Genomic DNA, 23,404 nt, shown 5'->3' on the forward strand with positions numbered 1-23,404 from the left:
TTCTTGCCAGAACTAGCCTCTCTGGATGCTGTTGACATTGCCACTTGTTTCATCTCTGTGTGGTAGTTATGAGGAGAGCCTCCTGGCTTCAGCACTCAGTGTTTCTGAGGGAAGTCCAGAACACCATTGAGGACTTTCCCTTTGACAGCTCCAAACTGTTTGTGGGGAATACGGGTGAGTCTCTGCACACACTGAAGGATTCCGGGGCCAACCTGTATTCTCTGGGAATTTACACACCTGCACATACAGGAAAAATATAGTAAGTCTGAAACAGCTTAGAGATCTCACCCCACCCCACCTCTGGTCCCCAGAGACTGTGTGAACCCCAGCATAGGAGGCAAAGGTTCCAGAGGAAGACACCATCTTCCTTACAGGCCTTGAGTTTGCAAACTTTGTTCTAAACACCAGTTTTGGCAGGGTTGTTGAGGTTCTGAGTTACCATCCCCCTGCAGGCCAGCTGCAGTGATTCCTGTGCCTTCCATGCTTTGGCGACCACCTCCACTACTTTCAGCAGGCTTGAGAACTTATCACTATGGAAAAGTGGGTTTTGGAGACCATATTCACGTGATACTCTGTTCATTTTATTTCCGTCCTGCTGTCCAGTCCCCCTTCTCTGTCCATCTTCAGGGACCCCTCTTATTAACACCTTCGTAAGCAAGAAATAGGTTCTCTCCTACATGTTGGAGCTATTGAACCAGTTCCTGTGCAAGGGGTTTTACTCCAGCTAATTCCAGGTTCCAAAAATAAATGGTGGTTGGAGACCCATCCTGTATCTAACACTACTCAACACCTTTGTGAAAGTACAAATGTTTAAAATGGTAACACTTGCAGCAATAATTCCATCACTGGATGAAGGGGAGTGGTTCTCAGTCCTTGACCATCAGGATGCATATTTCCATATAGCGATCCACCACTCCACAGAAGATTTTTACTTTCACCCTAGGTCAGAACCGCTTTTAATACCGAGTGCTTCCATTCGGCCTCTCCTCTGCTCCCAGAGTCTTTTCAAAGTTTGTCAGTGGTAGCAGCTTGCCTTCCCATAGAAGGAATCTTGATATTCCCTTACTTCCATGATTGGCTGCTGAAGGGGGGCTCTTACACAGAGGCCTCGGTGGCTACTCAGAAGGCCATAAACCTCTTCCTCAGGCTGGGTCTACAATTAAATGCTCAAAAATCCACGTAGGCCCCACTACAGACTGGAATTCATAGGAGCTTATCTTAATGAAATATCATCCAGAGCCTACCTCCCTATTCATGGATTTATAGTGCTATCCAGTTTAGTCCATACAGTCCAGCTCAGCACTTAGACATTGGTAAAGATGCTTCTTCAGCTGCTGGTGTATATGGCAACTGGTACTTTTTGTGATAGTCCACACAAGATTGCCTGCTTGCGGGAATAAGCAGTCCTGAGCTACCCTTGGAGGCAGCACATTTGCAAAGTATAAACAAGATATTATTGATGCCCGCATTCATGAAGGAGTCCCTGGTTTGGTGGAAAGACCCTCACAACATCTGTGCAGGAGACTTATTTTTTCCCCTCCGCCTTCCCCAACAGTAGTAATAAAGACAGATGCATCCCCGTTAGGATGGGGAGCACCTCTAGACACTCTCACTGCCCAGGGCCACTCTACATATCAACTTGCTGGAACTCAGGGCAGCCAGCCATTCCTGGCTCCAATTTCTACTATTGATCAAGGGCAAATGCGTAAATGTTTTGATGGACAACATATCATACATGTTTTTGTATCTACTGTCAAGGAGGAGTGAAATCACTTGCCCTCTGTGCTAAAGAACCCAAGCTCTGGAATGGGTGTATTCACAAAAGATCTACATCCCAGCAGCTTACTGTCTGGGTGCTCAGATTGTCAGTAGGCACTTCTCTCAGGATCATGAGTGGGAAATAAATTCCTTCATACTCCACTGTATATTTTGGTGCTGGGGCGCCCCTTAGGTACACTTGTTTGCCACAGCCAGAAACAAGAAATGCTCCCAGTTCTGCTTGAGAGGTGGGCTGGATCACTGGTCTTTGGGAGATGCTTTTCTTCTTTGGTGGACTCTGGGTCTGTTGTAGGTAGTCTCTCCAACTCCTCTAATATGCAAGGTCACGATCAAGATAAGGAAACACAAGGCCAGGGTTATTTTGGTAGGCCCAACGTGGCCAAGGCAGACATGGTTCCCTTACCTCCTCCAGCTGCCCATTTGTCCACCAATCACTCTTCAGACTGTCCCTCATTTTCTCCCTCAGGAATCCAGGTGAATTCTTCACCCCAATCCTAGAGTTCTTTGCCTCAAACCATGGCTGGTCGTTAGTTTACAGGATCAGAAACAACACGTTCCAAGGAAATAAGAGTACAGTTACACAGTGGTAAAGTGTCTGCTCATTACATTTACCTGCAAAAATGGACAATCTTCAGCCATTGGTGTGACCTGAGATACATTCTTCCCTCTTCCTCTTTGCTCTCAGACGTAGTAGACAATGTACTAGAATTGAAAAACTCAGGATTGTCACTGAGTTCCAGTATGGTTCATTTGGCAGTCGTTATGACTTTCCACTCCCTGACAGAGGTTTTTCCTATTTGCCCATCCAATGACAAAGTTCCTCAAAGGGTTGAAAAATCTTTTTACATAAATGCCCTACCCTGACTTGGGACCTCAACTTGGATCTTAAATGCTACAAGCCCACCATTTGAATCTGTGGTTACCTGCTCCTTCCTCCCGTTTATCGGCGAAAACAGCATTTCTGGTAACCATTACTTCTGCTTGACAAGTTAGGGAAATGAGGGCTTTTAGGGCATACTGCCCTTTCACAGTGTTTTTCAAGGACAAAGTCACATTATGACCACATCCCAAATTTTTACCAAAAGTGTCTTCTGAGTTCCACATTAATCAGCCTATTCATCTCCCAGTTTTCTTCTTTAAACCATACTGAGTAAAGAGGATGTGGTGTTGCGCACACACTCAGTGTCAGAAGGGCTTTAGCTTTTTATCTTGACAGGAGTAAACCATTTAGAAAGTCTCCCAAATTGTGTCTATTACAGACTGATCTAAAGGATCGACAGTTTCCAAGCAAAGTTGTTCTCTGGATGCATATTGGACTGCATTACTTGTTCTTAATCTTAGGGTCTCCAGCCTCCTTTGAGAGTACGGACCCATTCAACGAGATCTCTTGTAGCCATTTTTGAAGAACGTTCTCATTACTGTATGTAGAGCCGTGACTTGCATCTCCTATATATCCAGCATAATGTTCAGAAAAGGTAACCCATGACTCAGCTTCTGATACCATCTTTGGCTCTGGTGTGCTTGCTTCAATTTTGGACTTGACCCTGAAGCACTCTCCTCCTGACCTTCAGAGGGTGCTGCTTGGTAGTCACCTATAGTGGAGCACCAGTGGGGAGACACATCTTGAAGAACCACAGTTACTGCACAGGATGAGTAACCTCTTCTTTTTATTTGGGGGAAAATATTTTTGTTAAGCTCTTTCAATTAGTGGCTAATAATCCACTGGCAACAGAGGTCTGGCTGTGGAACCAATATAGAAGATTGAGGAGTGGTACAGTACTAAAGAGCCCTAAACGCTGCTCTTGTCATTCATAAATGTCCTCAAACAGTAGAAGCTATATTTTAATTTGCTAGCCCTATGGGAGAAGATATAATCCCATCTCCTTTTGTAACTCCCATGAGGTCAGTGACCCAAAAACAGGGAGTTAGTGGAGAATTGTGATTCAGGAAAATTGACTGACAGAAGAAAGTCAAGGATTTGTTTCTGGAAGTTGAATTGAGTAACTGTGAATGTTGCTAAGGCTATAAAAGTAGAACAAAAATACACACGAGGCACAATTTATTGCACAGTCTGATATAGGGTGGTGGTGGTGGTCGTCAGAATGTTGCAGCAAAAAGCTATCTTTTGTGTGCAGAAATTCTTAAGATGCTTCTGCAACATTTTCTTTGCTAATTTGAATTTATTTATTCAAAATAAATGGAACCATCTTCATCCTTAACTTTAACGTGGTTCCATTTATGTGTAGGTCTTGGCAGGGGATATTATGGTATTCTGCCTAAACTGTTTCTTTCCGCTCTTGCTTTGATCCCCAAATCTGGGTATTCTGTCATATCCATCATTGTTGCATCAGAATCGCGACCTTAACATTCTTCTAGTGTCCTCGTGGATAAGGGAAAATTTTGAGGGAGAAAGGCAGAAACAGGGGTGTCTATGTGGTAGGGATTTGTGGTAGTATGGATAAAGAGAGTGCAATTTTAGCAGTTGCACCAAAGCTGTAAAGCTGCTTAGAAAATGGGATCTATTTGCTGTTTCCTTCCATATATTTTGCCAGTACTATTCATCCATAACTGTCATTTCTCCGAGTTTAGACATCTCTAACCATTTATTGTGCCGAATTGTATTTCAGTGCAGTTAGGAAGCAGAGTTGTAAATGATAGCTTTGGGCTGTGGTTCTACATCATTTAGATACCCTGCCTGTATGTGGCAGTGATAATAATGATATTTCTGCAGACACTTTCAATACAGAAGACCTTATTTTAAAAGCAGCTGTGATGGGGTGTACCAACCCCACACTGCCCAGGAAGGGATTAACAACAGCTAGTGAGTTCAATCAGCCCCACCTTGATACATCTTCTGTAGGTGTTCACTCTGGATGGTGGAGTTAAAAGGGAGTACCAAGTCAATTGGTGGCTGACCAAGAAGGGGAGAAGATCTCCAGGAATTTAAGTCAGCCTGCCAGGGCTTCCCGGGGGGTGGGAGAGGCCTGAATCAGGGAGCCTAGACAAGTGTTAATTAGAAAAGACTGTTTGAGTGGAAGAGCTAGGTCTGGGTCCAGCTCCAAACTGGAAGGCGACAACCCTCCTTTGTGATTGTTACATTTGTTTTGGAGCTTGGATACCCTAGAAGGAGTGGAACTTTGGCATGACGTAGCTGTTTGGTTAAATCACCATAACACCAGACCATGTTGGAAGTGACTGCTGATCATCGAAGCCCTGAAGACTGATTAGTGACATGACTGGCCACAGAGTGGTGCTGCGGAGGCCAATCCAGGCATACAAACGTTTAAAACATGGTGATATTTTGCTTATCTTAAAAAAAAAAAATGAAAAATGCTGTAGGTGTTTGGAAGGCATCAGAGCCTACAGCAAATATTTTATAGTTTTTGGGTCATAAAATTTGGATAAGTTTCAAAACTACTTGGAAACAATTTAAACAAAATTTAAACTGGACTTCCTTTTATCAGATGTGTTTTAATATGTGCCGCTCCACCAGAACAAATGTATGTATCTTTGATTGCTAAGAAAGTCCCTTTCAGATGTTGGAAGGGCAATAATGGAATTTATTACAAGCCTGGAATTGATTAACATTATTTCTGGAATGAGGATAATTTACATGAATCTGAACAAAATACAATTCAATCCTTGGAGGAGGATGTTGCAGGTTGTGTAAATTCTTGGGTGGATGATAGAGATGTGCTTATACAGAGCCTTCACTGTGAACCCCTTTCAGCTGAGAGGGACATGGATTGTTTGGGTACAAATTCACAGATCCAAACCCCCCTCTACTATTTTTGTCTTGGTCTGATCCAAAACTTGAAGTGTCCTATTTCCAGATTGTTTGGCCAAGGTGGTGGAAATCCTTCTAAACAATCTTTTTGTATGATACTCCTATTACAAACAACTTGCAAGATTTTAGGTGCTTCTGAATCTGGTCTTAAAGCCTGAACATGATTTACATCTCAACATCACTGCTTCAGCCCATCTTAAAAAGTGAAAACAAAGATACAGACAGCAGTGTGGTGTTACGATGTTGCTTGTGATTATTAGAATTGGGAGCACTGGCTGTTGGGAGTCTGAAAGGACAGGAAACAGGAAGGAGGGGGGAGGAGTTGAAGAAGCTGAGGGAGAGCTACTGAGGGTGCAGCAGAAGCTTGGAAAAGAGGTTTCCACTTTAAAAAATAAAGTCCTGTTGAAGTTTTTTAGTACCTTGCCTGGCTTCTACAACATTTTGTCTATGAGGATGGATCTTCTGCCTCTGAACCCACCTGCACCCTTTCTACAAAGCCCAGGTGAGCCTCCAATTGCTTTTACTGTCTGGATCCATATGTTTGAGACTTATCTGCTTGCAATCAGTGCTACAGAGATTTCTGAAGTAAGAAAGCGTGCTCTGCCAATCCACTGCCTTGGAGCAGAAGGGCAGCGTATGTTTTACACTTTTCCCCTTGCAGATGATAAATATGAGACTGCACTCACTGCGTTAAAGAACTTTTTTGTACCAAAAGTGAATGTAGTAGCTAATCGCTACAGATTTCACCAGTGTGAGCAGAAACCAGGGGAGACTATAATGCAGTATATTGCTTCCCTGAGGAGTCCGATTGTAACTTTTGACTTTGGGAGTATGGCAGATGAGATGATTAGAGACCAGCTCATTGAGAAAACCACCATGCTTCGTATAAGAGAACGCTTACTTCTAGAACCACAACTTACACTAGAAAAAGCAATAACCATTGCTACCCAGATTGAGTCAGCTACAGCTGAAGCCACAATAATGAGCATGGATACAGGAGGAACAGTCCAGGCTGTGACTCCTTTGCAGAAAAGTTCATTGTCACTGCAGACAAACAATTACAAGAGAGAAACTAATGAAAAACCACTGAATCAGCAAATTCAAAATACAGTAAAAGCATGCTTTCACTGTGGATCCCCACAGCGTCTTGCAAGCTACACAGGATGTCTGGCAAAAGTAGCTTAGTGCAATCATTGCAAAAAGATTGGGCATTTTGCTATCGTATGTCGCAGCAGCCAGTTCAATCAACAGGTGCATGCAGTTACAATACCAGATGTTACTGAGTGTGGACAAAATCAGTATTGCACATGTTCCAGAACAAATAAAGTGCACGGTAAAAGTTTCCGCCGTACCCTCAGGCAAATCACACTCTATTCAGCTAATGTTGGACAGTGGCTCAGCAGTATCTATACTACCTGATTCCATCTATTTGCATTACTTTAAAGATGTGCCTCTTACTGAACCCAAGCTTCATTTGGTGTTCTATTTGAAAAACCATGTTCCAGTACATGGCTGCCTGCCAGCAATAGTTACTTTTGGTGATTGCTGTGTAACTACAGAGTTCTACATTGTCCACAGAGGCACTCCTATCCTTGGCAGAGATTTATTGGCTGCTTTAAATCTCCGGGTAGTTAATGGATGAATTGATGTTCTTCAGCAAAGCACTCTTGCGGTACACACTTGCTGGGACCGAACACCAGGTTGAGGAGAAACTGGGCTGTGCTTATGGGTTTCTGCATAAAGTTAAAATGCGGAATAATGTGATACCTGTATGACAGAAGTTACGGTGCTTAGCATTTTCAGTCAAGGAAGCTGTTTCAGAGGAACTGAGAACTTGTTCAAAGGGACATTATTGAAGAGAGTGACTCCTCAGAATGGGTTTCACCTATAGCAGTGATGCAGAACAAGAGTGGAGGCATTCGCCTTTGTGTGGACGTAAGGGAGCCAAATAAAGCTATTGTGATTGACAGCCATCCTCTTCCTCACATAGAAAAAGTATTTGCAGAACTCCGTGGAGCAAAGATGTTTTCTACTCCTGATTTGCAGAGCGCATACCACCAGGTTATGTTGCATGAAGATCACAGAAACCTCACAGCATTTATTACACATAAGGGACTATTCCATTTTAAACATGTTCCATACGGTCTCGCATCAGCCCCAAGTGCTTTCCAAAAAAGGATGTAATTGATTTTGAAGAATCAACATGGACTTCAGTGCTATTTGGATGATATTATCGTGTTTGGAAATACTTCTGAGGAGCATGACAATAACCTGGAGTCTGTACTAAACAGCATCAGCAAAGCAGGCATCAAGCCCAATAGGTCCAAATGCAAATTTAGACAAACAGAACTCTCCTTTCTGGGGCATACAGTTTCACAGGTTGGACTAAAACCTGGTCCGTCTCATATCCTGGCAATTTCAAAGGCTCCTCCTCCAACAGATTTGCAAACCTTACGTTCCTTCTTGGGTCTTACTTCCTGGTATGCAAAATTCATTCCCAATTATGCTTCTGTCATTCAACCATTATGAGAATTACTACAGGGAAGTTCAACTTTAGTGTGGACAACGGGATGCACAAGCTAGTTTCGAAATGGTGAAAGACTTGATTGTACATAGTCCAGTACTTGCGCTATTCAGTTCTGCATTGCCCACAGTTGTAACTACTAATGCTTCTGATTGTGTGGGGCTGTCCTCACACAACTTCATGAGGACAACACAGAGAGGACTGTTGCATTTGCTTCAGTAATGCTGAGAGAAAATATTCTACAGTCGAAAAAGAAGCACTTGCTTGTGTCTGGGCTACTGAAAAATGGAGAACTTACCTGTGAGGCCGCACGTTCAAGTTGCGCACAGACCACAGCCCTTTGACGACGTTGCTCACCATGAAAAGACTGGGAAGAGCAGGATATTGTATTGCTAGATGGTCTGCAAGACTACTCTTTCAATTATGAACTGGAATATAAGCCTGGAAACCAAAATGTGGTAGCTGATTGCCTTTCTCTCCTGCCTTTGCCTTCACCAGATGGTCCACTAGAGGATGAGGATGTAGTAGTTGAGCTTATTACAAGCACTCTTACTGCAGTTACAAGAGAACAGTTTCAAGCTGCTTGTTCAGCGTGTCCAATTCAACAAAAACTATGGGAATTTCTGACAGATGGCCCAGTAACCCTAAAAACGTTGATCCAGTTTTGCTGCCTTATTTTGGAGTTTGGGATGAACTTTCTTTGCTTGATGGCTGTGTGCTACGAGGTACACACCAGCTACTTGTGCCAGAAGAATTACAGTCAAAACTCGTACACCTGGCACACGATACTCATCAAGGAATTGTCAAAGCAAAACAGCTACGGGATCTGAACTGGTGGCCAGGGATGGACTCTCAAACTGAAGCACTCATAAAATCCTGTGTCACTTGCCAAATGCATGATAAGACAGCAGTGACATGTACCCCTCCATTACAACCTGTTCCTCTTCCTGAATCTGCATGGGAAAAAGTGGCAATTGACATTGTAGGACGCTTTGATACTGCTCCAACTGACTGTCGTTATGCCATCACTTTAATAGACTATTTCAGTAAATGGCCTGAGGTAGCGTTTACATCGCAAATCTCTTCTGCTACAGTAATTAAGTTTCCCTCTTCAGTTTTTAGCAGGGAAGGTAACCCCAAAGAACTGGTTTCAGATAATGGTAGTCAATTTACTTCCCTGGAGTTTGAAACTTTTCTCGCAGAGAGGAACATTTTACACAGAAGGTCATCCCTATATTATCCTCAAGCCAATGGGGAAATCGAACCGTTTAAGAGAAGTTTGAAAGAGAGTTTGCAAATGGCTAAACTGGAAGGGCGATTGTGGATAACCTTCACTACTGATTTCTTGCAAGCATACCGGGCTACACAACATGCCACAACGCAGAGATCACCCGCAGAGTTAGTGCATGGGAAACAGATGAATACTAAACTGAACATTGCTGGATTGTTAAAGGCATGACCTGAGGCCCCAACCGAGGATGATGTGAGAAAAACAGTTGAACAGAACCAACCAAAGTATAAGGCTTTCACAGACACGCAGTGGGGTGCTAAGGAACCAAAGTTTTAGAGTGTGGTTCCTTCGTTAGAATACGAAAAGCTGGAATTTTATGCAAAGGGGACCATACATTCACAGCTCCTCTTAAAATCATAGAGAGGAAGGGACCTTACACCTATTGACCTTCTGATGGGCAGGTATGGAAGACTTCTTATCTTGCACCTGCCTATGCACCAAGAGGAGATTACGCCAACACCCAGTCTGCATTGGATGACTTCACCGTAGTATCAACACAACAAGACATTGCACTGGAACCGGGGCTTGAGAGACCGCCTGTCAGACCCAGACGACCACCTGTCTGGACTAGAGACTGTTATGTAGTATCTATAGTGTTTTTAGTGTAATAATTCTGTTAACAGTATAGTATGTTGTTTCCTATTTTTTCCTGTGGTTAGAAGAACAATGTTTGTTGTAATTGGGAGAGTTTCTTAAGAGAGGAGGGAATATGGTGTTTCGATGTTGCTTGCAATTATTAGAGTTGGGAGTCTAAAAGGACAGGAAACAGGAAGGAGGGGGGAGGAGTTGAAGAGGCTGAGGGAGAGCTACTGAGAGTGCAGCAGCAGCTTGGAAAAGAGGTTTCCACTTCATTTTTTTTAAAGTCCTGTTGAAGTTTGGTAGTACCTTGCCTGGCTACTACAACAAGCAGCTTGTGGGGGATTTTCTGTGTATGTAGAGGTGATATTTTTAAATTCTAATTTGTCACTATTGGGTGGGCTGTTACTACAATCTAAATCTTTCAGCAGATTCAAAGAAAGCCCATTTAAATAAATAAATTAAAATAACTTGCCACAAAATCTCTAGGGTGATCAGACAGCAAGTGTGAAAAATTGGGACTGGGAGTAGCGGGTAATAGGACCCTATGTAAGAAAAAGCCCCAAATATTGGAACTGTCCCTATAAAATCAGGACATCTAGTCACCCTAAAAATCTCTTCCTCTAAATACTGGGTTTCCTGTCAAAATTGGTGCACCTTATCATGATGGTCAGTCCCGAATCAGTGACATGTTGGTGTTGGTCCTGCTTTGAGGAGGGGATTGGACTCGATGAGCTCCTGAGGTCTCTTCCAATCCTGATATTATATGATTCTATGTTTGGTAACAAGGTGTCAGACCTAAACCTTATCTAGATACTGGAGCTTTATAACACTGGAAAGGGGTGATTTCAAATTTACCAATGGAAACATAGCACTTGTTTCTAGTCCCAGTATGTTGTGAAATACAGTATCAGACCTTATATGTGGAACATTGTGAATACAAATCTATTTTACATAATTTCGCTATTTTAGAGAATACTTAAAATTTTAGAAACCTTAATAGTTATAATTTTTCTTTCCCTCAATATATTGGGCTTTTGGTCTCAAGGTTCCAAGGAGGGAGGGAGAAGAATTGTTTTACATATAGGCTATTGTTTAAAACATAGCATATACAGAATACAAAATGGGTTGAAAGGCTATAAAAGCACTTATTTGGGATAAACTCCATCGCTCCCTTGTATTTAAAGTCATGTAGCTAAAACCTTTATTCCACAAAATCCCATGTATTCTCTATTTACACTAACTTAGTTGTAAGTTTATACTTCAAAGATTTTTTTAACCTGCTCTGCTTCTGCCATTTAAAGATCAATAAATATTATAAAATTGCTTTAGGCCCAGATTTTTAAAGGTATTTAGGCATCACTGTGCTCAGCGTTGCAATACCCGACTGATTTAAGAGATTGCATCTCATTTTCAAAAGGGATTTGGGCACTTAGGAATCTAAATTCAATTGACTATGTGCCTAAATCCCTTTTGAAAATTAGATTTGTGCTCCTAAATCAGTTATGCATTGAAACAATGAGCACAGCGGTGCCTAAATACCTTTAAAAATCTGTGCCTTAGTTCCCATTTGACCCATCAGCAGTTGGTGGCTGGAACTGGGAATAGGGGGATGTCCAGAATAGTTTCTCTTCCTCTTCTTAAATTGCACTAAAAGGATCAATGAAGTGGATATATGGCAGATCATCCCAGGATTGCACAAACCTCATATGACCATTGGTTTAAAGAACTGCTGAGGGATTCTCCCTGCAAAGGGTTAGCCTCTCTTTTAGATGCCTGAAAAATCAATGCTGAAGCACTCTTGTTTTGAGCTCCTGGGACTCTGATGCCCATCCCTCAGTGAAGGGAAATAAAGAAATGAAACTGGAAAGGCCCTCCATGTTTTGAATGTCTTGCCCATACATTACTTCCATTTGTCACTGCTGTTCAGTGAGACAGACTGGGGCTTCCATTTAAACCAAAGTCTCTTGAGCAAAAAACACAGAGTGTTGATCCAAGCCACCTTCTAACAGGTTTTTTTGTTTACTTGTATTTTGTCACTGACTGTAACTTGTGCATTGTGGTGCTGATTCTATATATTTATTTCCTCAACATATGTAATTGTACAAGAGAAGAAAAATCAGACATCCAAAGAGCAAATAATTAAATAAGGCTGATAATAAAATACAAGCAATCACTTTTAGAACTACCAGACAGATTTTAACTACCATTCATTGGTTAAATGGTAAAGGGAGAATGTGCTCATACCTAGTACCTCTGTAATGTGTAGTGTATGTGTGTGGTGTTTTTTTTTTTAAAGAAACTGGACTTCATTAATTGGGTTTCTTACAAATATTTCTTATGTTAACAGAATAAATGATGATTGAATCAGTTGTCATTCTAGGCTTGATTGAATAATATTAGGCTTAGCGGACGGATTGGTGAAAAATGTTCACCTCTCTTATATCAGGCTGGGAAACTGGAAGTCTATTAACATTAACCATGGGCAGCTGAATAATACAGTTAACAGATGCTAATTTTCTTAAATTGCAAGCAGCAAATGATGCATACATAAAACAACAACATATTTTTTGGTGCCTTCTGGTAGTCATCCCAAATTAGATTTAATCCCAAATTGGGTTTAAATAAAGTTTGTTGAGGTAACGACAATGAACGAAGGCAGAATGGTGAAGAGTTTCATAATGGTTTTAATCCTTTTAATCCATCCATAATCCTTTTATTCTCTTATTAATACTAATGGGAATTATGCATTAATTCCCCATGCACTGATGAGAAAACAGACCCTAAAATTTATAGTCTCCACATAATTTCCTACAGCTGGCTCTGGAAGAATAATAAATTTGAGGCAATAAAATATGATGCCTAGAGGCCTAGCCTGATGGTAGGATTGTAAAATAGAAGAGATTCATCCCCTCCTTTCCTATACTGCACCAAAAAAAAAAGTACAGAGTGTCTTGAAGGAAGGTTTTACTTTTCCCCAGACTGATGTGGACCCTAGGATCTAAGTCTTTTAATAGTGCATTTTACCCTTTTCTTTTCTCCCTAGTCTCTCCAATCAGTCACTTACTCCAAAATTAGATGTCCCATTCAAAGCAAATAAAGCCATTATTTGATTAATTTCCTAACAGTTTTTTCAGCAGTGTAATCTACCTTCTGTTTTAAATAATTTTTTCTCCATCATTACAAGCAAAACTCATTTAAGGTGTTGTCATTTACTTTTTTCCTCCTATGTTGTGTGGATACCTTCTGTATAAAATTTTAAACATACGAATTTAAAAGACAACTAAAAATATATAACTGTGCATAATGGATTTATTGATATTACATTAAGCTCTTATTAAAATGTTTTTCAAATACCTTATGACATGATTGAAATGTAATATATAAGGCATTATAAGCTTGAATATGAAAATGTAACTCTTGACATTGGAAAAGGAGGAAAAAAGCATGGTTTATGAATTGCAAAAGTTTTTTAATTAAAAAAAAAAAAGAAAAAAAAAAGAAACATCTTCCCAAAGGAGTAATCATTGTGGAAGCATAACACAACAAAACAAATTATAGTTTTTCAGACTTTCTCTTGAGTAACCAATGCACAACCATATAAACTGATTGGACACAACCAAAAGAAAGCAGAAAAGAAAATAATTTCCAAACTTTTAAAAATGTTCCCATAGATAACTGAGGCAGGAGCTGTATTAAAGGACAGGTCAAGAGAAAGAAGGCATAAACTCTTGTAATTCCTGGAGATGGGTTCCCCGTAGCCACCCACATATCTATTATGATTGGAATTATCTAACAGCTAATTTTCATCCAGTAAATCTATCTTGACTGTGTGGTGGACTAGCAAGGATATCATTGGATGCAGGTCTGAGTAGATGTGATCTGGAGACTAAACAATGTTCTGATGGGACTACAACTCAAAGCATTTCTCGGTCTCTCCTAGAAGCCTTACATCCTGGTAGCATTATGCTATTTTTTTAGGGAGGCTGGAATGCAGGATGAAAGCCTGCAGAACATGTACACAAGAGACTTCGCAAAGGATAAGCTCATATCCATCCGCAATGTCATCCATTAAAGGAATGAATGGAGAATCTGTGAAGTGATCTCCTCCACATTGGTAGATGCATCAGCCTCACCATGATCAACTGTATATACATCTGCTGAAAGACCTAATATAATTACCAAGAACACATGACCTCAGTCCATTACTGGATGGAGGTTGTCATGCTAGGACACTGGCACTGTTTTATGTCATATCCAGGTCTATAACTAGATTGATAAGGATACAATGAGTGAGAGGTGTAGTTAGTGTTGGTTTGCCACAACATTCCCCGATTTTCCCCCTCCCCCCCCCAAGGGGAACACAATGCTTTTGAGCTTTCAATTGAAAAGCAGAATGAGTGCGGTAAAAAAACAAAATGGACAGCTATCACATATAGGGAAATAGTTCTAACTGAAATATTACATGGAATAAGTGGATTATATAGATCCATGCAGGAGTCTAAATGCATGTATGTTGGGCGGTTTTACAAGGCATATTGGCAGCATGAAAGAATGCAGAAAGAAAAGAAGGGGAGCAATTGTGAATGAAGCTTTAGTAAGACAGAGTCTAGGAGGAGACCAAGGACAGGGATGTAAGCAGGTGTGGAGTGCTTTGAAAATGAAGAGAAGATTGAAATTCATGTGCAAGAATCTGGGAAGCTAGTTGAGGAAAGAGACAGCTTCCTCTGGGCAGGGAGTATTTCTTTCACGTTTTTGCTATGCTTACCATATTGACTTTCTGATCCCAATAAGCAGAGTTGGTTGAAACTCAGAATTTCTATCCTATGGGGAATTTCTGGCATTTTGAAACTTTTTGTTATAAATCTGAATGGAAAGTCAATTTTCTGCAAAATGCAAATTCTAATTTTTTTCCAAGTTGGTGAAAACTTCATTTCAAAAAATCCGAAATGTTTTGTTTGCTTTTTGACTTATTTGAAACAAATTGAATTGTTCCATTCTGATAGTCACAATGCCTGATTTTAATTTTTTAAAATGAAATTATGTCCCGTGGAACGTTTTGATTTAGATGAATCAAGTTTTTTGATAGAAAAACATTGACCAACCTAGTAGTAAGTAGGTAATCTTTCTCCCTTGCCTATTAACATACAACAAAGTTGCAGATTTTAACGATTGGATGCTTATTTTATTCAACAAAATTCCTACTCCATTATCTTGATGCGTCTGGATATAGGATTACCAGATAGCAACTGTGAAAAAACGGGATGGGGTGGGAAGTAATAGGCGCCTATATAATAAAAAGTCCCCAAAAACAGGACTGTCCCTTTAAAAATGGGATATCTGGTCATCCTATCTGGATATGTTCTCCAGAGGCTGTTTGTTTCAGATATCATAATGAGGCCTCAATGTTAAACACTCTAGTCTTCTAAGTGGAGGAAGTTCTCAATGTTTGACTGCAGATCAAAAAGGTAAGAATGTGTCATCTTATATTGGCAGTCATCTTTGCAAAAGAGACTGAAAACAAACTAATTTCCCATTAGAGCACTGAGACCAATCTTTGGGGAATTTCATCTAAATAATCTTGGAGTTTCTGTGCCCTCAGGTAGTGCAACACATGTAGTATACCTTCACATACAACAGTTAAAACTGTTCCAGAAGTGGACAGTATATTAGTTGTGATATTGATTAGTGCCTTTTTGCATGGGTTAAGCATGCTTTGCTTGGGTGCATGTGTTTGTGTAAGCTCAAAACTTTGCATGCTCTAATATATTCATAGCTGGTTTTAAAAGATTTTACTTGGGTTTTGTACAATTAGAACACTTGCCTTATTTTCAGTAGGTTGGGAAATCTGCTGTGCCCTCAAGGCTCTTGGGGGGGGGAAAAAAGGAAATTTTTTCACTTCAGCATCACGTCTATGCTTGTATCAGTGGATTTAATCATGCTGACTATTTCATTAGCTACATCACAGGCTTTCAAACATTAAATTGTAATTAATTTGGGAGGTTAATCATGCAGGAGACTCTAAAGATGTTGTTATCCTGGTCTGTTCTCTATCGATCAGTCAAAACCCTATCAATTGAAAAAAAAACAGCAAAGGGAGTAGACTTTATGTAGTAGCCAGTCATGTACCCTTTCTCCATCTTCTGTTGTAGTTTCTTCCAGGGGCAAAGGCGTCCCTGAGATGTTTGAGCAGTTCAAGAGAGCTTACAGCAAGTGAAGTATTGATGATTGTAAAAGATAGAACACTTGAGAGATCACTTCTAATTCTGTGTCACTGTAGCCCATCATGTAGTCAGGATTAGATTACCCCATTACTCCAAATGCACTTGCTGACCAATGTGAGTTTGGGCAGGAACTTGGAATACCAGCAGTGCTACCTTGGTTCTGCCTTCCTTTTTTTTTTTAATTATAAAGTTTTCTTGAAGATTGAGAACTTTTGAGTTTCTTTTCTGCTACTCTCCCGCCAGACCTGAGTTTCTGAATGAAACCTCATAGACTAGAGGGCCAAATATAAGCAAAACCAGGTTAATTCACAACCAAAAGGCAAGGAATAGCCCCAGAAGCATTTTGTTAAGGGGCTTGAAACATTTGGTTTGGTCAGTTTGGGGGTGTCATAAACATTTTCCATCTAGAATGCAAGTCAGTGAAGGCTACAAAACTTGTTCTCCTCTGTGCATTTCAAACTCAGACCTCTCATGCACTAGGAAGTATATTCTAAAAATACTAAAATACAAAACAAACAACCCTCTCAATTAAAAACAAAACAAAAAACCCCGAAGAACCTGGTTTGCTCGGTTATGAGAATGGAGGAAAAAGCTGTAGCTGTAACTAAACTGCTGATTGATCTGAGGCAATATTGAAACTTCATTACATTGAGAATACGCTGTACCTTTTCACTTGTGCAATCATGGTGTATATTATTTATTTTGACGGAGTATAAGCCAAAGAAATAGCTGCTTTAATGTCTACCTTAGTATGAGACAGGCTAGAGAAAAAATAGATTTTGTTGGTGGTCCCATTTGTGATACAGAGCCAGATCTATGATGTGTTGACTTTGATGGGACTCCAAGGTGATCAGTTTTCACAGGATCAGTTCGAAATTGTAGTCTGCATTTTACTGTGCAGGTTTTCTATAATTTGGGCCACTGGCAAGGTAATTCATTCACACTGGCGGATGTGTTCTTATTGTAGGGAGGCTAACTCTTAGAAGAGGGTAAAAACAGCAACGAAAGGTATAAAGACTTAATATTAGACAAAATATTAGAAAGTGGGTATCTTGTTCACTTTGGGAGGTAATTATTATAACTTGTGACTTGGAAGATGATGCTCCTTTGGGAGATCTGATGATCCAAAATCTAGAATCATGATCTTGAACTTGCTTTTCTAAAGCATTGAGGAAGATTTCAGGACTAGTAATGCACAACTGTCGTCTTGGCACTTTCCATTTGCAGTCTTCTGTTGTGGCAGCTTGTTTTGGTCCTAAGAAAAATAGGCAAGATACCAATGGCCGGTTTACATTTTCTTAATTGCACATCTTATATGATTTTCAGAGATCAGTAGGTATTAAGGTTTTCTGAACAGAGACCTCTAATGGCAGAGAGAGAAGCTTGTCTTCAATACCATAAGATTTTCAAGGTAACACATGTAAGTCATCGTGTTTGGCAATGTCATTTGAATTGTTTTGGTTGATGTCTGAAACCTGTAGAGGACATGGTCAATAGTCACCCTTGGATAAAAGAATATAAAAATGTGGAGTACAGGGTTTGGAATGTAGCATTTGTACAAATAGAGCACTGTTTGTTTTTTAACCTTGAACTTAGTGGTGTCAGGAAGGAGTTAAAATTCAGCCAGCAGAAAAGACAGGAACTGCTAAGAAGCAAGGACACTGACAACTGTAAACAATTAATAAGCTTATATGGTCAATGCCCGCCCAGTAACTCAGATCTTAGAACAGAATAAACCCTCCCTTCACAGCCCACCAGATATCTGTAAGCACTCATCCCTATCCCCGCAGCCCCGCCTCCTTTCCCCACAAGGTAGCCATAAATGCTTAAAGTTATATTTACTAATAAACTTATGTGTACTCATGCCATTCCTCTCTGTAATAATAAACTTCTCTCTTCTGTTGCAACTGCCTAATCTGTGGCTTTCACTTGGGACACCTCTAACCCTTTTCAGGAATTATGTTCCAGGTTCCCCTCTGTTTAGGCAAAAAAATAAGCTGTCTTGCAGTTCGATGCCTGCTCATTTTTGTCCAAGTTATCAGTCAACTCCCTCCACCTCCCAAGCAATATTCTCTCAAACCTAAGGACGTAAATGCAATAGGTAACATTATTCACTCTTTACTTCAGCAAGGCATACTGGTTCCTTGTAAAAGTGCACCCTCTTAAGCCCGGGACTCTCCAAAGACCCCCTCTTGGGCAAATGTACAAAAAAGAAAAAAGTCATGGTAAAACATACAATCCCGGGATACTTCAGTCAAAATACTCCGGCCTGCACATGGTATTAGCCCATACAAATACCTCTGTAAAAGTGCAAAAAATTCCAACATGGGGCATAAAACCAAAATTAAAATGTATAAATACATTCATTTTATTTATATTGTATCCTTTTTGGTAACAAATGTGACTCCCCATGTTAATCCTCCTGGCAAACATACCTAATGCAGCCTATTCCTGGGACCTGCCATTGGTATATGTTACACAAAATACCTGTTTCAAAGCTGGCCAGAATGTGTAACTCCCTACAAAAAACAGTGGCAAATGGGTAAAGAAACCAGACACTTGGCTTACCCCCAGACCGAACCACCTGGGTCCTATTGTGGTTACAGCTCGCCTCCAAAAACATCGAGGCTCCAAGATCTCAATCCGACTACCACAGTCCGGGAGCAGTCTTTGGCTCCCTCCCTGCATTTCACCGGATCTGGACTGTAACTGGGTATTTAGCTTCAGGGGATGTGTAAACACACATATAGGACCCCCAATTTCGGAATGCAAGGTCATACAATTTTTGGGTCAAAGGCCAAACCACCCAAACCCTTAAGTATACTAACACTGGGTTATCTTATGCTTTAACTGCAATTAATGTTCCCATAATTTTTTTTCTTTTTTTTTTTACAAAATCATTTAAAAAACCTCAAATGCTATAGTCAACCCGGCCAAGTCACAAGCTAAAGGTCGTACTTGTGAGATGCTGGCTTGTGATCTGTTTAACGTTACAAAAAAACATGCTAGATATATGCCTGGGGTTTCCCCCCATCTCATACCCTTTCCTCCCCATACTTGCCCACATCGCAGGCATTTCTACACAACTAAAAGTAGCCTCTCTACTTCCTCCAGACTGTCCCTCCTCCTTCAATTTCCTTCTTGTGTAGCCTTCTGTCATTCCTACTCATGTGTTTCCTTCTTCTTTTCGTTTTAAGTCTATTAAATCTGTGGCTGCTAATATAGTGTAAAAATAAAGCTGTCTAAATACCTGACACCATCCCCTAACAATGCTACACTAATAACTTCAAACTGTTGCACAAAAACAGACAATTACATTGTGTACTCCTGTTCTACCCTTCGCCCTTTAATCTTGTCCTCTTCTGTTGTTGTGCATGTCCTTCCTCTTGCAGATGATAAAGTTGCTGTACAAGTATCCTCTACTCAGTGGTGTTTCATCACCGCTGCATCTTATTACATGTACGGACCATTACAGTGGCAGGCAAACGCTTCCACGTGCCTGCAAATTACTGACTCATTTACCCTAGGTGATGTACACTTCCCCGGCCGTGTATTCACTGGAATAACAGTAGCTCCTCAATAATACAACAGTCTATACCTGGACGATACACCGGTTCAATACTATACACTGGCTAAGGAGCTACTTCTCAAAGTGGTCCTGGCTGCGGTGTCTGCATTTACCACCGTTCATAACCACGTCACCAAAGGTTGCATTCAAGTCCAGCTCTGCAATCAAACCATCACCCAACTAAAACATTTTACTCGTAATGCATCCTACAGCCCCATCTCCTGGTAAACAATTGTCCAAATAACAGTTGCCACTGCTTCAATATTTGTGTTGCTAACCTCTCTTGTCATGTGGGTACTTTAAACACATGCTTAAAAATCTTACTATGTTTCCTACCTTTACACCCTTCCCCCAATTCCCCTGTCCCTCCCACCTTCCTTGGGCAACCCTAAAACAAATCATATATATTAAAGTATTTAAAATATTAACTTTATCTCACTTAAAAGTTCAATTTGTCGAAAGGAGGGAATTGTCAGGAAGGAGTTAAAATTCAGCCAGCAAAAAAACCAAAAACTGCTAAAAAGCAAGGACGCTAACAAATGTAAACAATTAATAAGCTTATATTGTCAATGCTCGCCCAGTAACTCAAATCTTAGAACAAAATAAACCGTCCCTTCACAGCCCAACAAATATCTGTAAGCACTCATCCCTGCTCCTGCTCTGCCTCCTTCCCCTGCAAGGTAGCCATAAATGCTTAATGCAGTAAAATAACCTCTGTACATATGTACTGTTCCTATTTTTATCTTTGTTTAGGGTTCTCTCTTAATTTGTAACAATATCTGTCTCTGTATGTACAAATAAATTAATAAAAAAATGTATATAACAGGCCACGATGGCACCATATTTTAAAAGCTGCTTGTCAGTCTTCTCAGTACTGAAAATAAACCCCCTTCAGTATTGTCTATGCTTATCTAATTCTTGGGGAAAAAAAACTTTTTGCCTAACGGTGGGTTGTTTTTGTTTAGTGCTTTTGTTTTGTTCTGTTTTTTTCCTCCCCTCAATCCCACTATTCTGGATGTTTGTATCAGCTAGTGCATTTGTAGTGTTTCTGGGGCAGTTCCAGTTATCAGGACATTTAGTGCAGGGAATATGCAGTAAGGAAAAGTTACCTGCTAAAGGGTGTATTTCCCAGATGACTAATGAATAATTGGTAAAAGATCTCCACTTCAGTGGAATCCTGCCTCACCAGGGTTTTTGTGAAAGAACCTAACATTTAGAATGCCTATCTGAGAAACTAAAATTCTAGATAAGAGTTTACCCTTTATAGTAAACTATGTGAATTGGGCTTCCTCTTCTGTTACATCTAGTGCGTAACATGATCTTTCTTTACATTGTCAGGCAGGTACCTGCTTCCCAGTACTATTGCACAGCAGTTGTGGCAACCTACAGAAACCTCCAATCTTGTTCGTATGCGTTGCCAAGCACTTGGGCAATCGGCTCCTTCACTTACTGCTAGTTTGGTGAGTTACATTTTCAAAACAGAAGACTATTTTGTATGCAAAAGTCCTGTGCAATATTATAGTTGAGATTTTATGTGCACAAAAGTCAATAAGCCGCATTTTGTTGTCTCGAAAACCCCCAATAACTCAGGCCTTTCACATAATTGTGAATTAGTGCACAATAACAATTGTGTGTTACTATACATAATGATACTAAATATGTGCAGAGTGTCTGAATTACTTTTGTGATGGGAACTGTAACTTTGAATGGCCTTACTTGTTTTCACACACAGTCTCAGCTGAAATGTTGCATTAATATAACTATTTGTGTTGAAATGGTCGATCTTGAAAGAAGGCAGTAGAATGGCCTAACCTTTCTGATGGGCACCTATGGAATCAGTTTTATAGTTCATGCTTTCCATAGGATTCTGCACTCAGGAGCACTGTTCTGTAGTGTGTAAAGTATGAACTGAATGTGCAATTCATTGATCGTGCTTTTAAGTAAAGGTAGGGGGAGGGATAACTGGCCAGGCTGTATGGAGGGTCTGGAGCAGTCAGCGTTAAGTCTGGCTTTTCCTGACTGATACATCTTAACTTGCCTGCTTTGGGTTTCAGTGTGCAATATGTTGCTTTGTGCTGGTGTATATTGCATTTTGTGAAGTGTTCCAAAAAGAGAAAAAGAAAAGAAAATCACATATGCCCCATGCGTAAGATATGATTTTCAAACACTTAATTATAAACCGAGTTCTGTCAAAAATGTCAATGGTATTTATCCTTTTTTTAGAGCTAATTCCATGAGAAGTATGTAGTTTTTGAAGAGAGGGAGCTCAAGTTGATTCAAAACAGTAGAAAAGTATCTAGGGACTTTCTTCTGTGGCGGTTCTTATGCTCTGTTAAATCTAACAACCAATATAATTTTATCAGCCCACCTGTATTTTCCACTAAAAATTCATCCTAATGCAGAGAAACAACAAGAGAAGATACACATCAGAAATTAAATTTCTGAGCTTCTGAAGCTCTCTCTCTAGCATAACCATAGTGATGCTAATAGTGGCAATAAAAGATAAGTACAAAGATGTTATTCCTTGGCACCTTCCATGAGTAGATCTTCATGTGCTTTACTGATGGTAGTGAATTAAACCTCACAACACCCTTATGAAGTAGGGAAATATTACCTTCAGATTAGAGAGGGAGACTGAGGCACAGAAATATTCTTGCCTAAAGCCTCCCAGAAAGTCATTGGCAAAGCTGAGCCTAGAACAAAGTTTTCTTGAGTTTCTTCTGTGCTCTAACTACCAGCCAGTGCTGCCTTCTGAGAACATTAAATCTCAAAAGCAAAATGTTGTTAAAGATGGTACGCAGTAATCAAGGTACCACAGAGCTTAAAGTAGTCTGCATTGAATAACTGTCAATAACTACCACAAAGTTGCTATTTTCAAAACTGCAATTTCCTCCTATGCTTAGAACAAGAAATGACTGAAACATAAGTTAACAGTGCTGACTGTTGGTAAATGCCAACTTTTTTTCCACCAATCACTGTACTAAAAGAGAGTTAATTCAAAGCCTGGAAATTTGCGTAGGAGCAACATAGAGGTAGGATGGAAAATGTTAATTTAATAGCTACAGGATTTTTTGTTTGTGACCTGCCTGATTCAGATTAGGACATTAACAGGGATAATGATAGAAAAGGGAGCCAAAATGGGTACTATAGGTACAGACTCTCTCTAATGTGCTTGCACAACATGTTACACAGTTGAACCCCAATCTCTGTAGGGGATAGCTACAGTAATGCCTTCTAAAAGAATAAATTCTAGAATATTCTCCTCAAGCACCATAGGTGAGATGGGTGTAGTGCTGGGCTTTTAATGATATTTCCCCCACTCTCCCATTATTCTACAGTTATTTTTCTGCTTTGTTCCTTTTCAATCAAGCCTCAGAATGCAAAGAAGACAAATTCTTACTGCCTTATTGGATATTATTTTAATGCCCACATTTCTCAGATCCAGTAACTTGTATATCTAATTGGAAGGAAGAAGGGGATTGGAATGAGGTAGAAAGATGGAAGAGTCCCAATTTCTCTCATTGCTGGATCACAGTTCGCAGTGAGAACTTTTTTTGGGAGCCACTGTGAAAGATGAAAGAAGTGAGGCAACAGCCTTCTTAAAGCCTCTTTCTTAAATCTGGAGATCTTCTGTGAGCCAGTCAGCTACATTCTT

General features: G+C 40.2%; 1 protein-coding gene across 1 annotated transcript in view; it reads left to right on the forward strand.

The window, feature by feature from the left end:
• MAST4 (microtubule associated serine/threonine kinase family member 4) overlaps positions 1 to 23,404 on the forward strand; it is a 435,814-nt gene that overhangs the window by 122,804 nt on the left and 289,606 nt on the right. The window contains exon 3 of the mRNA XM_077816962.1: positions 21,088 to 21,209. Within this exon, the coding sequence (XP_077673088.1) occupies positions 21,088 to 21,209 (122 nt within the window). The remainder of the gene's footprint in view (positions 1 to 21,087; positions 21,210 to 23,404) is intronic.

This window comes from Eretmochelys imbricata, chromosome 5, assembly GCF_965152235.1.
Source record: "Eretmochelys imbricata isolate rEreImb1 chromosome 5, rEreImb1.hap1, whole genome shotgun sequence".
Classification (NCBI taxonomy): Eukaryota; Metazoa; Chordata; order Testudines; family Cheloniidae; genus Eretmochelys; species Eretmochelys imbricata.